The sequence below is a fragment of the Sander vitreus genome, chromosome 20 (genome assembly GCF_031162955.1).
Source record: "Sander vitreus isolate 19-12246 chromosome 20, sanVit1, whole genome shotgun sequence".
Taxonomy (NCBI): Eukaryota; Metazoa; Chordata; class Actinopteri; order Perciformes; family Percidae; genus Sander; species Sander vitreus.
This window is the reverse complement of record NC_135874.1, coordinates 5,232,166-5,246,223: the sequence shown is the minus strand read 5'-3', so window position 1 is coordinate 5,246,223 and position 14,058 is coordinate 5,232,166. Positions and strand designations below refer to the sequence as shown.

Here is a 14,058-nt window from a genome sequence, read left to right as displayed (position 1 = left end):
CTTTGTTGGACTTTATACCTTGTAAAAGATGATAAACACTGATGATAATGTGAAAGTATGTCTCTCACTTTCTTTGTTTCTCTTTTTTCTTCATCTCCTCAGAGATCCTGGAGACGCCCAAGTCCACTAAACTGGTGAGTCCCATACCGCTGCACTGTGACACTTAAGAATCCCCCTGCAGGAAATCAGGAGCAGATATGGCAGCACACACTTGGACTTTTACACAATCGCAATGACAGACTCACACATGGGTGCATACTGACAAACATACCTGCACACCCGCACACAGACACACTGTGTTATCTAAAGGAATACCCTGTGTGTTGCTGTTGACTGTTGGAGGAAATAATGCCACACCTGCTCTGCTGTTTCAGCCTTTATCAGACACATTTTTTCACAGGTTGTGTTTGTTGTGACTGTGTGGGAAGATGCTTGGTAGCTCTTGAACTAGTATATTGACATTTATGTTGTAGCAATTTTATGATCAAGTGCATTTCTTTTGCTCAATATCCTGTTATACCGTCTAAAAGAGAGTTACTGAAAGGTGCATTAAATGACATTGATGTAAGGGCCAGTTCACAATATGCAATTTAGGAGTAGTGATTTACAGTACAATACTTAAATACTAAAAAATAAATGATAAATTATTATAAATTAATAACTCTTCTTTCAGAGATGTCTGTAAAAGGATGGAGAAGAATCGGGAAGAATCTTTATACGTAATTGAAATACAAATTTTAAATGTATGAAAACCTTTTGAAAATATAAAAATTTAAAAAGAAAATCTTTTTAATAATCTTATATAATCCCTGAAATTATGAGTTTACCAAATTAGACAAACTAAACCCAGTCAGATCTTCTTAAATCCAAATATGAAGGTTCTGTTTTGATATCTGACCAGCAGAGGGCGATGTTTACTATAAATACACTTCGACGCGTCAACAGATTATTTATTAAAGCCCACAAATGATAAGTTCCCCTAAAATCAGTTGAACCTTTTAAATTAAAATAATGTAGGAAGCATTTGTTATTGCTCTATTATATTATGCCTCTATTATTGCTCTGTGGATCTAGGTCAAGAATTTGGACAAAAATTCCAATCCATAATTCCCAAGAATTAGTCTTGCTGCAGTTTTGCTCTTGTGCTCACAGGTAGTGTGCAGTCAAAGCTCAGGATGAAAATGACTCATCATGTTCTCTACAACCTTTCTCAACAGTTCAAATCAAAGATACATTTGAAATGTTTTCACTCATTTTTGATTTTATATTTCAGACATTCAGATGATTCCACTTTCCGTATCAGTTTTGCAGTATATTCAACAGTTATATTATACTTTTATTGCCCTATAACTTGTATTATTCTATGAGATTAACAACATCACATGTAATCACCGCCATAATGTCTGGAAAATAAATGACATTATGTCCCCCAAAGTCTATAAGGATCCCATAAGAGAAAGTAGTGACTTTGACACTAAAATCCAATTACACCAATATAACTTTGGTAATTGGTTTTAAGAATGATGTCACTATTAGAGACTTTATGCTGAGTCACAGAAGCCATGATTTTTCTCAGTAAATATTATAATATCTCTTCTTCTGAGACCAGAAACATCCTGACCACCTTTAGTTTGAATTATACTATGGCTTTTTTCGACATACTATACTATGGCTTTTTATCACTTTCTTTGACATATACAATGGCTTTTTTATCACTTTTTTTGGACATACTACACTGTTTTTTTTATCACTTTTTTGACATACTTCACTGGCTTTTTTATAACTTCTTCGACATACTATACTATGGCTTTTTTATCACTTTTTCGACATACTATAATATGGCTTCTATCGGCTTTTTATCACTTTTGCTTTTTTATCACTTTTCGACATACTATACTATGACTTTTTTCGACATGCTATACTATGACTTTTTTATAACTTTTTTTGGACATACTGCACTATGGCTCTTTTATCACTTTTTTCGACATACTATACTATGGCTTTTTTTCGACATGCTATAATATGGTTTTTTTTATTACTTAATGTTCAATCCTAAAACATTGAGCTTGGTCTGGTGATAGCCAGTCTAACCTAAGTGCTCTCCTGACTCAAATCTCAGTCAAACAAGGATAATTCTGCCCCCATTAGGTGTCAGGTCTTATTGGATTCAGGTTATAATGTCATGTTCATAATGTTTCAACTGACATTTTCAGAACCATCAGTTCATTACTTAATCCAGAAGTAGTGACCTGAAATAATATTCTTTCATTATTTCATTATTATGTAACAGGGTCAAAGGTCTCATTGAGTCTCTATTATCATAATAAAAGGTCAAAAGACGTGTTTAAAAACAGATATTACAATTAAAATGTGTTTTATTCTTCAAATCAGTCTATATTCACAAGGGATATGTTTGACCTGGGTAGTTGCATATTTAAGATAATAAATACTTTATTACACCAACAGTAAACACCTTCATTATCCCCTCTTCTGACCTACTTATGTTATCGTGCAGAGATGCTATATAGGAGCTTGTGGTTCACATTTTTATTAGTTTAACATGTGAAACAACACAAAAGTAGTCACTGTGTAAAAAAAAAACAATTGAAAAAACTTTTTCTTTTAACTAAGCTCTAAATGTTTAGTATTGTGTAAAGGAGGACAAAAATAAGCAATGAAGGCACAGGTGAGACACTATTTTAATAACACATCAGTTGTGTATGACACATTTTTAATAAGATTTCTTCGTGCAGTTTGTGTGGAAATGAACTGAATGAAGAAACGTGTGTGAAAGTGAAATGAAGAAGTGACAATATGTGTACAGTTGATTGAAGTCTTTGATCCACCAACGAAGAGCACCGACTCACTGCAGCCCCGTCACCTCCAGCATGCCTCTGGCAAACTCTTGACCTTTAACCTCCACCCTTCCCTCCGCCCTTCCTTCCTCACTTCCTTCCCTTCTTTCCTTCGACCACGCAGCGAGGAGTGAAGCTTAAAAAGGTGGTGCATGTTTCTATAATCTCGGTACTGTGCTAATGTGATGGTGATGACTGTGGTATTTGTGGTAACCGTGGCTGTGAATGGCCTCGCCGTTGCATGGCAACCGGGTCCCATTCCTCATTTTACCCATGATCCCCTCGCAGCTCACCACACCGCCATCCGTGGTCTTGTTACCCAACCGCTCTGTGTTTATGTGAGAGTGAATGGAAGTCGGGCTGCACAGTTAATCGCAATGTTATCGAAATTGCAAGGGGGGGGCGCAATATTTGTTAAAGGTAAAATATGTGTCAAACCATTCTGAATTAAGTATTGTGGCGCTGCAGAGACGTCCCGGTTTACAGTCCTATCGTACAGACTAAAAAGATTTTTTAATTTTTTTTATTTGGTTCAAAAAACAAAACTCGCACTATAATCATTTTCATTTTTTAAATTTTAATACTTTTCAATAAAAATGAGAATAATGATCATTCCCTCCAATATTGTGAATCATTTCGCAATCGCAATATCAGTCAAAATAATGGCAATAAGATATTTTCCTCATATCGTGCAGCCCTAAATGGCAGCGAGTGAAAAGAGGAGAGGAGGGGTCTCTGTCTGCTCTGCTCTGTTTGCTTCAGCTCTGTGGCACACGCCGTTTGTTTGTCTGCTCTCTGTGCATTTTAAAGCATGCTCTAGTCATCTTTTTTTTGATAATGGATTGATTGTTTAGGTCATTTATCAAGCAAAAATGTAAAAGCTATCCTACTGCTGAACATTTTCAGATTTGCTACTTTTCTTTAGTTTATATCATTGTTAATTGAATATCTGTGGGTTTTGGAAGACGTCACTTGTTTGTTATATTTTTACACCAAGCTGAAGGATTTTTTTATTTTGTACTAAAAAAGGAAACCTAAGAATTGTATTTGTGCTTATTTTAGCTACTGTTAAAAACAGTTGTAAATGTGATTTAAAAAAAAAAATATTGTACATAAATGTTCGGGTGGATAAGGATATAGACAAAACAAGTTCAGACGTGTCTGCTCCGTATGGGTACTTTTTCAAGTTTTAACTAATGCCATAACGTAGTAAGTAGCTGATCTGGCAACATGGTACAGCAGTGCATTTCTGCGAGTTCACCCCTAAAATCCAGTTTTTACAGTTGTGTCCTTGCAGCTTTATTATTTTAAAGAATAGAAGAACATTTCTATAGCCTGTGGGTCCAGAAGGGCATCAAGTCCAGCAATGATATCATGTTTCAGCTGAACATACAGGACATCGAACGAGACACCATAAGAATATAATGAAACAATATGTATAATGTATTGTGACTTTAACATTTTATGTTGAGCCACTCATGGATTGATAAACGAGGTCCATGCCGACAGTCCAGTGCTCTTTAACAATCCTCCTCCGCTGAGTCATACATGCAGGCGTTCTTCTCCGTAAATGTCAGCCTGTGACCGAGGTGAAATCAGCCACCCTCCCGCCTGCACAGAACAGACCTGCTGCTGCAGAGTATGGATTTCCTGTCAGCTCGGTTCTACTTTATTGTCTCCTGTTCTGCAGGCGGACTTTCAACCTCAGGAGCTCAGTTTGGTCTCATCTAGGGGGCCTGAATGTTTTTTTTTCAGATCTAACTGAGGGATGTGGGTAGTTAAATGTCACAAAGGAGTTTTAGAACATGCAGGGAAATGAGATGATGCAATCCAGTTACAGACAGATGATATTAACGCCTGATGATATTTACTACCCTACTTGTACTCCAGCTCTAGGTCAAAGGACCAAAAACACATCAATTTAGTATCCAGTATTTACATTTTAAAGAACAGGGACCTGCTGTCTTTTTCTATGGAGACACAAAGCGTTCGATAGTTAATACATTAAAAGAAATAAAATATGTTAAAGGGAACCAATACATTGTGAAATAATGTAACACATTAACAAAGCTCAACTCACTATTATCACGTTATAATTCTTATTTTCATAGTTTTATTGGAATTCATTTTTTATGTCATAGATAAGTCTGTTTTTATTTCACAATGTCACTTCCCATGACAGCGGAGTTGGTGTTTTTTTGGTGCTGACAATAATAAGAATAGTGAGGGGGACAAAGTGATATAACTTTCAAATAACGTAGTAGCATTTTTGTGCTTGCACTGCTGTCGTATGCGATAAACTTCTTCAGCTCGACACCAAAGTATCCGAGTATCACGTCTCTCTCAATGTTCTCCAAGTACGTCAAATAACAGTCCCAGTTTTGCCCAGTCAGTGCAAGCCGAGCGTGTTGGCTGATGCTGTGTAAATGCTTTCTGGGCAGTCATTTTATCCCCTTGTTGTTCTGCTGGAGGCTGCAGAGCAGTGACCTCAGAGGCAGCGATCCTCCCTGTGTGTGCTGGGAAAGCAGGAACTTGATACATCTCCACCCATCCCATCATCCTCTCTGTCTGTCTGTCTGTCTGTCTGTCTGTCTGTCTGTCTCACTCCATCACTTCAGCGGTGGATGTCCTCTCAGAGCACTTAGTCTGTGTGTTAGAGAGAAAGTGAGCAGATTACAGAGCAAGATGTTTAATATTTCAACAGGACAGATTTCCCTCCGCTGCTCTGTAATGGATACACGTAAACAGTTTTTCTTTCTGGTTCAGCAGCCTGAACTCTCAAGTTCTGCTTCTATCTTTCTCGTGATAATCTTGTCTTCTATCATCAATTCCTTAATACTTGCTATCGTATCCCCGTTAACAGTGACAGCCTGTATTAGTTATAGCCTTTTCGAGTTTCATCACATCCATCTCAAATTACTAACTGCCCATTTTCATGCTCACAACAATGTGAAAGTATTTCAGGTTTAAAGCTCACAGCTAATCAGAGTATCCCCGTTGAATAAATCCTCTTACATCCCTCTCTCGTCCTGCTGAGCTGTTGGTGCAGAGGAGATTAGTGGAGCCGAGGAAGATATCACCAAAGCTACTCAAATGGCTCGAAGAATGATCTGACCTATTAAATCTCTTTTTACTAAAGACTCCTTTTTACTAAAATCACTATCACGTCTAAAGCCCAAGACTACCGTTTTGTTTGAGTCTTAATGCTCGCTGTTTTAATGCTGCATGTTTCAACCCATTTTGCAGGGATCAATTGTCCTTGTGTTGTCCTTTTATTAGAAGTAGTAATAATAATAATAATACATTTTATTTATATAGCGCTTTACATGGTACTCAAAGACACTTTATAGTAAAACCAGCACATACGGATGTCTTCTTTAAGGTTGGAGATCTTTTTATTTGCCTTTCTGAGCAGCTTGCTGTCATCGCAGGTCACAGCAGGCATTGTTGCAGTGGGATGTAGTGGACCTGCTGCGGAGATGGTGCTTCAGGTTTCGGGCTTCAGGTTTCTGTTTTTTCAGTGCTAAAAACAGACCGCCGGTAGCCTCCTAGCCACTGCAGCAGTAACAAGAATAAAATACGACTTTTGGCAGTGATTCAGGCGTCCAATTTATTAAAATATGTGAACCGGATTGAAGGTGGACTTATAACAGACCAGGATAGAAAAGTGTGTTCTGAAGCATAGAGTGTGAACTGAGTAACTTTTTAGAGAGGGGTAAGCAGCGTACAAAACAAATATGACTGTTAGGTATGGACTGTGGTGGGAAAGTACTCTGATATTTTACTTGCAATTTCAAGTCCCTCTGTACCTTGTTCCAGGAGGAAGGGGACATACCATGAAAAACGTTTTCAGTGCTTGTGCATACCCATTTGGACATCTGGAGTGCCTAGTAACCCCACAAACTGTAAAATAACAACATCCAGTCAGTTTTCTGTAGGCTGATTACATAAGAAAACATGGAATTCAACAACACATTCAGATTTGGCTTGGCTTCCTATGTCACATGCAGGCTCATTAGAATATATCACCCCCCATCCGACTATCTCTGCCCACAGCTTGAGAAATATCTTTGCAAAGGTGCGCCATATTTTCTCGCTCGCCAATCAGAGCAGGCTTTTCAGGAGGGGGGCTTAAAGAAACGGGCACTAAATGCAGTTTTTATCATTAAAGCTTGTAAACATGATCTAGTGGAAACCCAAAATACAAGTATGAACCTGAAAATAAGCATACTTTAAAATTAAAATAAATAAAAAATGTCAACCTTAAACAGCCTAAATCTTTTTAATTTGTACTAAAGACCAGGGGTCTTCATTGTTTTTGTCAGCCTCATTTTAATGAACCCATAAGAGTGCTCGGCAAGTGTTGCTAGGAGACAAGAGAGGCTTGCATCAGTGTTGCTTCTCATTTTCCTCTCTCACCTCCGTTTACAGGCCCGCCCTCCTCCGTCTCACATCCTCTCCTCTGTCTGTCCCCAGTCACACATCATTTCACCCATCCCTCCATCCCTCCCTGTCTGTCTGTGGTGGTGAGTGGGTGGAGGAGCAGAGAGCATAGGGAGGGAGAGAGGGAGGAAGCTGCACAGTGATGTAATGCATGAGCAGGGCATTGGCTGGGCTGACAAATCACAATAAGCAGAGCGAGAAAGGGGGGGATATGAGACGGGGGGGGGGGGAGTAGAGGAAGGTTAGGGGAGGCGAGGCGTCTCCTGTTAACAGTAGCAAGTCAGAGGCTCTCGGCAGCAAGATGTCCGAGTCCTAATCGCAGCAGAAAGCAAAGTGAGGCAGCGACTGAGGTCTCCGGCAAACGGATTATGAAAGAAGCTGAGAAGGAGGACATAACGGAGGACGATAGCAGGAGGACAGAGGGAGGAAGGGGGCGCCTGGGAAAAACTCGCTGCGGCCATTTGCACCACTGCAGCTTCCCGGCCTGAGTGGCTGCCTGTCTGTCTGTTGGTTCAGCTTCAGCTGTCTGTCTGTCTGGCTGTCTGTCTGTGTTGGTCTCTGTGGATCGAGCATCTCTACCTGTTTTATCCCCTTCCTGTGTGTGTTTGTATTTCTTGGTGACTGTGTGTGTGTGTGTGTGTGTGTCTCCTTCTCTTACAAATATGATGAGACAGACTCCTGCACCCCGGAAGGTACAGAACTCCATATGATCCTTATCTGTTTTTCGGATGTTGTTGTTGTCACCATCCATTTGTTCTGTTGGCAGACTGCTGTAAAGGTCATGCTTGGAAGTTTCAGTTACTCATTTCGTTTTGGTTGGAATTGCCCTTTTTCTTTTCCTCAACTGACATTCCCAATGTGGAAGTCGAAGTGTACTTGCAGCTTGCTTGTGCTCTTTTAATCTTGTCAGTTTATTTCCCCTCAGCGCTGATTTTTGCAGAATTATTTCATACCTATACATGTGTGTGCAAAAGCTTTTTATTTTTTTTATTTCAGTCGACTTCAGTTATATCTCTGTCTGCAGCACAAGCTTCTCTCTTTTATTTGGCCTCATCATGCAGAAGCCTTCCACAGCGTTTTTACGATCTCAATGATTTTTTTTGTCTATCGGGGGAGAATCAAATGATTTCACTCTTGGTTGCAGATGTAGCAAACGGGCTGATGTGATTTCGGTACAGCCTGTTCTCGTATCTACAGCACGCCACTATGGCTTAAGAGGGCTGTCAGCTCTTATTTGGTACAGCTGTTAGCTCGGGCTAATTTCTGCTGAATGGTCCGGCTCTAATCCAATAAAAGAACGATAACTAGCCCAAGCGATGTCCGTGCCTAAGCTGAAGCAAAAAGAGAGAGAGAGAGAGAGTCAGTGTGTAAAAGGAAAGGAGGAGGTAAAGTGAAAGGTAGATGAGAGTGTAGGACAGATCATTCTGCATGGATGTAGTAGAAAGGATAGAAGTGTCTGCACAGACCTGGGTTACATTGTGTTAGTTTGATCACCATATAGTAAAGACCTATGTGGAAAAAAATGCATATGAATCACCTCAATATGAAAGTACATTTACTTCCCTAAATATCCTTTCAAAGCTTTTATGTTTGCTATAGAATAATCCAAAAATCATTTTAGAGGTCCATAAATTCCTCACAATTTCCTTCTACATTTCCTGGAAAGGAAAATGGGATTTGGAACTAATTAGAACAGAGACAGTGTTTAATTGGTACACTTCTAATGAAAAATTACAATGAACTACAAAAAACATGCAAAAATGTGCAAATTGTCTGGAAGAAAGCAAACAATTTAACATATATGAAGTAGAAAGTTCCCAATAATAAATCAACGATGAATAAATATTTACATTGGTTTGAATGGAGGACTTTCAGTCCTTTGCATCCGTTTTCCCATCAGTAGTACCAAATTACTGTAGTGCTGTCCAGGAAACTTTCTAGGAAATAATAAGGACAATATAAAGTATTTCCAAAATGTATTGATAATCAAACAAAAATATTGATAATTTGAACACTACAGTTCAAATTCATGGCAATGTTTTTCAAGAAAAAAATGCCGTGAAGGTTTCAGCTTCCCAAATGTGAGGCCTTTTCTCAGTTTCATATCAGAGTAAATTGAATATCTTTGGATTTGGGGTTGTTGGTCAAATCAAACAAGACATTTAAGAAGTTCCTTTGGACTCGGGTGAGTTGGGCAACTGGGATTTATTTGCTCCTTGTTGACATTTGATTGGTGAGATTTGTTTGAAACACAAATTTAATTTCCCTCACATTTCATCAAACGTAACGGGCTCACCAAACAAATCTATATCTAGTGCTATAATTTATTTCAGATTTTCTTGATAAAATAATAACATGGAGACATGAGAGATTATACTGTGGAATTATTCTCCAGCCTTACACACATGACATGTTGAAGTTAATAGAATTTTTATTAAATATGAGTTAACCAAAAATAGTTACAGTATAAGTGTTGGCAATGTAACCCAGGTTTGCTAGACACTGAGACTTTAGGAATTAGAAAAGGACAAAGTGTGGATATTTCTCCGTGTAGCATGTCTGAAACACGCAGTGTAGCAGGATAACAAGCTATTTTCCCAGCAAGTGCAGTACAAAAGAATTGGGCTCGGATGAACCTCATCTGCTGCGTCCCCCGAGACACAATGCAGTCATTTAGGTCACAGCGGCTGTACCAGTCACAGTGTCCATGTTGTTACCGAGGTTTTCGGTCACGTGGGTGGAAGAGATGAGGCCCTAGAGACCAGCTAGGACAAGAGAGATGAGAAGGAAAACAACAGAGTAGAGATCTGTAGGGGGGCGCCCGGATAACTCAGTTGGTAGAGCGGGCGCCCATATATGGAGGTTTGCTCCTCGACGCAGCGGGCCCGGGTTCGACTCTGACCTACGGCCCTTTGCTGCATGTCATTGCCCCCTCTCTCTCCCCTTTCATTTCTTCAGCAGTCCTGTCAAAAATAAAGGCCGAAAATGCCCAAAAAATTATCTTAAAAAAGAGAGATCTGTAGGGGATGTTACATGATAATGGAGTCATTGTGGTATTCTTCCGAGGTTTTTATTGTCAGTTTCATGCAACCATTTTGTCTGTGATTTTCCAGTTTAATATGAACTTTGCCTTGAAGCACTAACCCTGGCTGTTTGTTTCCTTCCCTTCCCTCCTCTCCTTCTATCCTCCTCTCCTGCCCTTTGACCTTTTCCCATTTCCTGTACTCCTCTTCATCTCCTCCCTCTTCTCCTCAGACTACGGCCAGAAGGCCAAAGGTGAGCCCAGTCCCCAAAGTCTGCAGGGCTTCCCATTTCTATCGTGTGTGTGTGTGTGTGTGTGTGTGTGTGTGTGTGTGTGTGTGTGTGTGTGTGTGTGTGTGTGTGTGTGTGTGTGGCCAAGACAGTAGGGACAATACATCACCAGACATGGTTCATAATCCATTTTATTTTCATTATTTTATAGCTAATTACTACAACATAGACTAGCATATTGCGTCCATTTTGACTTCTTCACATCTATATTTACAGCACAAATGCTGTTTCCTGTCTCCACCAAGTATTCATGTGTTTGGTTTTCTTCTCTCTGCTGTAGCAGGTGTAGTTACTGTTGCTTGTGTTCAGTTTTGTCCTTTTTTGTTGTTTTAATTTGTTCCAGAGCAGTTGTTTCAGTTTATTAATTGCTTTGTTTGCTTTCTCATTTTGGTTTTATGCATTTTAAATTTTGAGCATTTTTCTGTTGCAAGTTTGTATTTGTGTCCTAAATCAGGTCTGGGACCATCATGGAGGTCTATTGAAAAATGTGCAGTTTGACAAAAAAAACAACAAAAAGGGAAGAATTTCTCAACATGACAAGAAAATTAGACATACCTTAAACTAATGGTTGTGATATGGGTATAGGTCAGTTTGCTAATTATATATAAATGATATAGTTTGGTAGTGTAAATTTGTAAATGTGTGAGCTCTCCTTATTAAAGTTTACTAGTTGTAGTTTGAGAGGTAATAACTTAAACACAAAAATCATGCAAACTTTTATTAATGCTAGTTTGTATTAAGGTTAGGCAATGCAAAACAAGTGTTTTTATATAATGAGTCTGTTTACATGGACATTAGTTTAATGGTTATGTGTTGCACATGGAAACATCCTATCTGGATCCAGGTTTCTTATCATGTCCGGCCATGTTTGCAAGTTACATAGTTCTTAAACAGTAAAACAAAAAAAATATGATGCTGAATAATGTTCAACACAGAAATAAAAGGGAAGTCTGACTTCAGGCAGCCAGAAATTAAATTGCGTTCATCCTCAACTGTTGAGGCAACTCAAGTCGTAGTTGTGGAGGAATCAAAACACAAATGATCAGAAACCTGGATACGGTTACAATCATACAGGGATAGAAACAACCAGGTTTGTTCAGTGTAAACACCCTGAAAAGACTCCAAATGATATGTGCATGTAAACATGCTCATTCAGGGACCTCCATTATGGCCACTAAAACCTCATCGGACAGCTATGTATACCCAGTGGGATCTTTTCAGTGAACACTTGGTTATGTTTTATTTCCTCCCCTTGGTTTATTCAGCAGCCCAGCCGACCTGCAGGGGGAAAGGGGGCTGCGTCCGGCTCGGCCTCGGCCTCTGCAGGGGAGATGAGCAGCAGCGAGCCCAGCACTCCGGCCCAGACCCCTCTGGCAGCTCCGGTCATCCCTACCCTCCACTCCCCTGGAAACCCTCCGGCACCCGTCCCCACCAAGGTCCGTTATCAGCTTTAAAACATTACACTGTAGTAGTAGTAACTAGAGGTTAAATATGATATTCCGATATATATTTATTTATATATTTAAAAAAAAAAAGAATCCAGAAACGCATAACAAAACATAAACAGAATTCCCTAACATTAGTTATTTGTAGTTATTGATGAGTCCTCACTAAAATAATATGATAATGCAGTTTAAAAATAAACTTGTTTGTTTTATTGTCACAACAGAACAGAGGTACACCAAAATATATTAAAGTTCTGATGAGTAAAATGTATAAAAATTAGGGCTGTCAATTGATTAAAAAATGTAATCTAATTAATTACATATTCTGTGATTAATTAATCGAAATTAATTGCATACATAATTAATGGTGCCTGAACCGATACTTTTTAAGAACGTAAAAAAACAAAAACAAAAAAAAAAGGGTACTAAACAACAGTTGGTGACATTAAAGAACGGCTTGTTTATTGCCAAGGCCATATGGTCAAAATGAAATGATTTAATAATGTATAACAATAACTTATTTCACTAGTAAATTGCTGTTGAACGACAAAAACAACAACCAGATAGGAAAAGGACATTTACAATAACTTCAGATGCACCACGAGGCTGTAGTTTACCAGTTTCATTGAACACCGTCTGTGTTGTTTCTCCGACGGCAGCTGCAGATTGTTACATTCCGGTGTTGAATCCTCTACAGCAAAACACAGTCACACTTTACACCGTTTAGCGTTAGCTGTCAGCATTTTAACCGTGTTTAATCCAGCTACTAGCTAGCGGTAAGCTAACGTTAGCTGCTGTCGAGTATAGTGTTAACTAGCGTCACATGCAGCGGGGTTTGTGTTTCCTGTAACGTCTGTTTCAGAGCAGCAGAGAGAAGAGCAGACATATCAGTGGCACCAGATTTTCGTCTGTATGCAAATGTCAATATGGAATGGATTAATCTGCGTTAATTTTTTTAACGCGTTATTTTTTTCTCAGATTAATTAATTGAAATTAACGCATTATTTTGACAGCCCTAATAAAAATACAAACTTAAGATATGAAACTTAAAGTCCTTTGAACAAAAACACAATAAAAACAACAAAAATCAAAGAGTGTTGCCAACCGGGACATTGTAGAGCGCCCTCTGGTAGACAAACTATGCAATGCCAACATTCATAACATGTTTGAAGGGTGTTTTGTTTTTGTTTTATTTTTTAAATATTCATTTATTGACCATTATAAATGCCAATACCGATAGTTTGGAAAATGCGTAATATCGGCCGATAATATATATATATATATATATATATAGATATAGATTATATATAGAGAGAGAGAGAGAGATATATCGGTCGGGCTCTAGTAGTAACAGGGAAAGGCAGTTTGCCAATGAACGTAGAACAAGGGGCATCCACCAAACACTGAGAAAGTATCGATTCTTTGTCATACTTGCTTACATTTTTATTATTGTAGTGTAGTATAGTATTGATAGGCATTTAGGAAGCAGGTAACTAATGCCAGCTATGAGGAAACATTTTGCTCTATAAAAAACAATAATTACATGTCTGTAAATAGGATTAAGAAGGCAGGCACATGACACTGTTGTAACACGGGCGTCTTGTGCCAACAAGACCAAAGACGTCTTAGTGCATAAGCCATCGGAGCAGAAGTGTGGGAGTTCAATCAGATGTGACATTTTCTGTGCTATAGCTCCTCTGAATAAACAGGTTTTTTTTACACTTTTTGAGCTGTCAGTTTGTATTGGTGTCATTAAAAAAAGTCTGAAATGAGCCAGAGGCTTTAACTGGTGTCCTAAAATACATACAAGACAACATAAAAAAAAACATAACTGAAAAAACGTACAGTCTGATAAAAGCGATGAATATTTGGTTATAATTTGATTATAATTCATAATGTAGAACCATTGTTATATAATCCATCCATTCCAGCTTATCCTCTTTGTGGTCACAGGTGGCTGGAATATATCCCAGCATGCACTGGATTTGAGGCAGGGTAAATCC

The 14,058-nt window shown here is 38.7% G+C and overlaps 1 protein-coding gene across 3 annotated transcripts in view; it reads left to right on the top strand.

The window, feature by feature from the left end:
- Positions 1 to 14,058, top strand: part of dctn1b (dynactin 1b) — a 58,701-nt gene that overhangs the window by 23,973 nt on the left and 20,670 nt on the right. For 2 of the 3 annotated variants that reach the window (XM_078277610.1, XM_078277608.1), the window contains exons 4-6: positions 103 to 134; positions 10,554 to 10,574; positions 11,876 to 12,046. In XM_078277610.1, coding sequence (XP_078133736.1) covers positions 103 to 134; positions 10,554 to 10,574; positions 11,876 to 12,046 — 224 coding nt within the window. The remainder of the gene's footprint in view (positions 1 to 102; positions 135 to 10,553; positions 10,575 to 11,875; positions 12,047 to 14,058) is intronic. The other variant, XM_078277609.1, reaches the window with a different exon arrangement.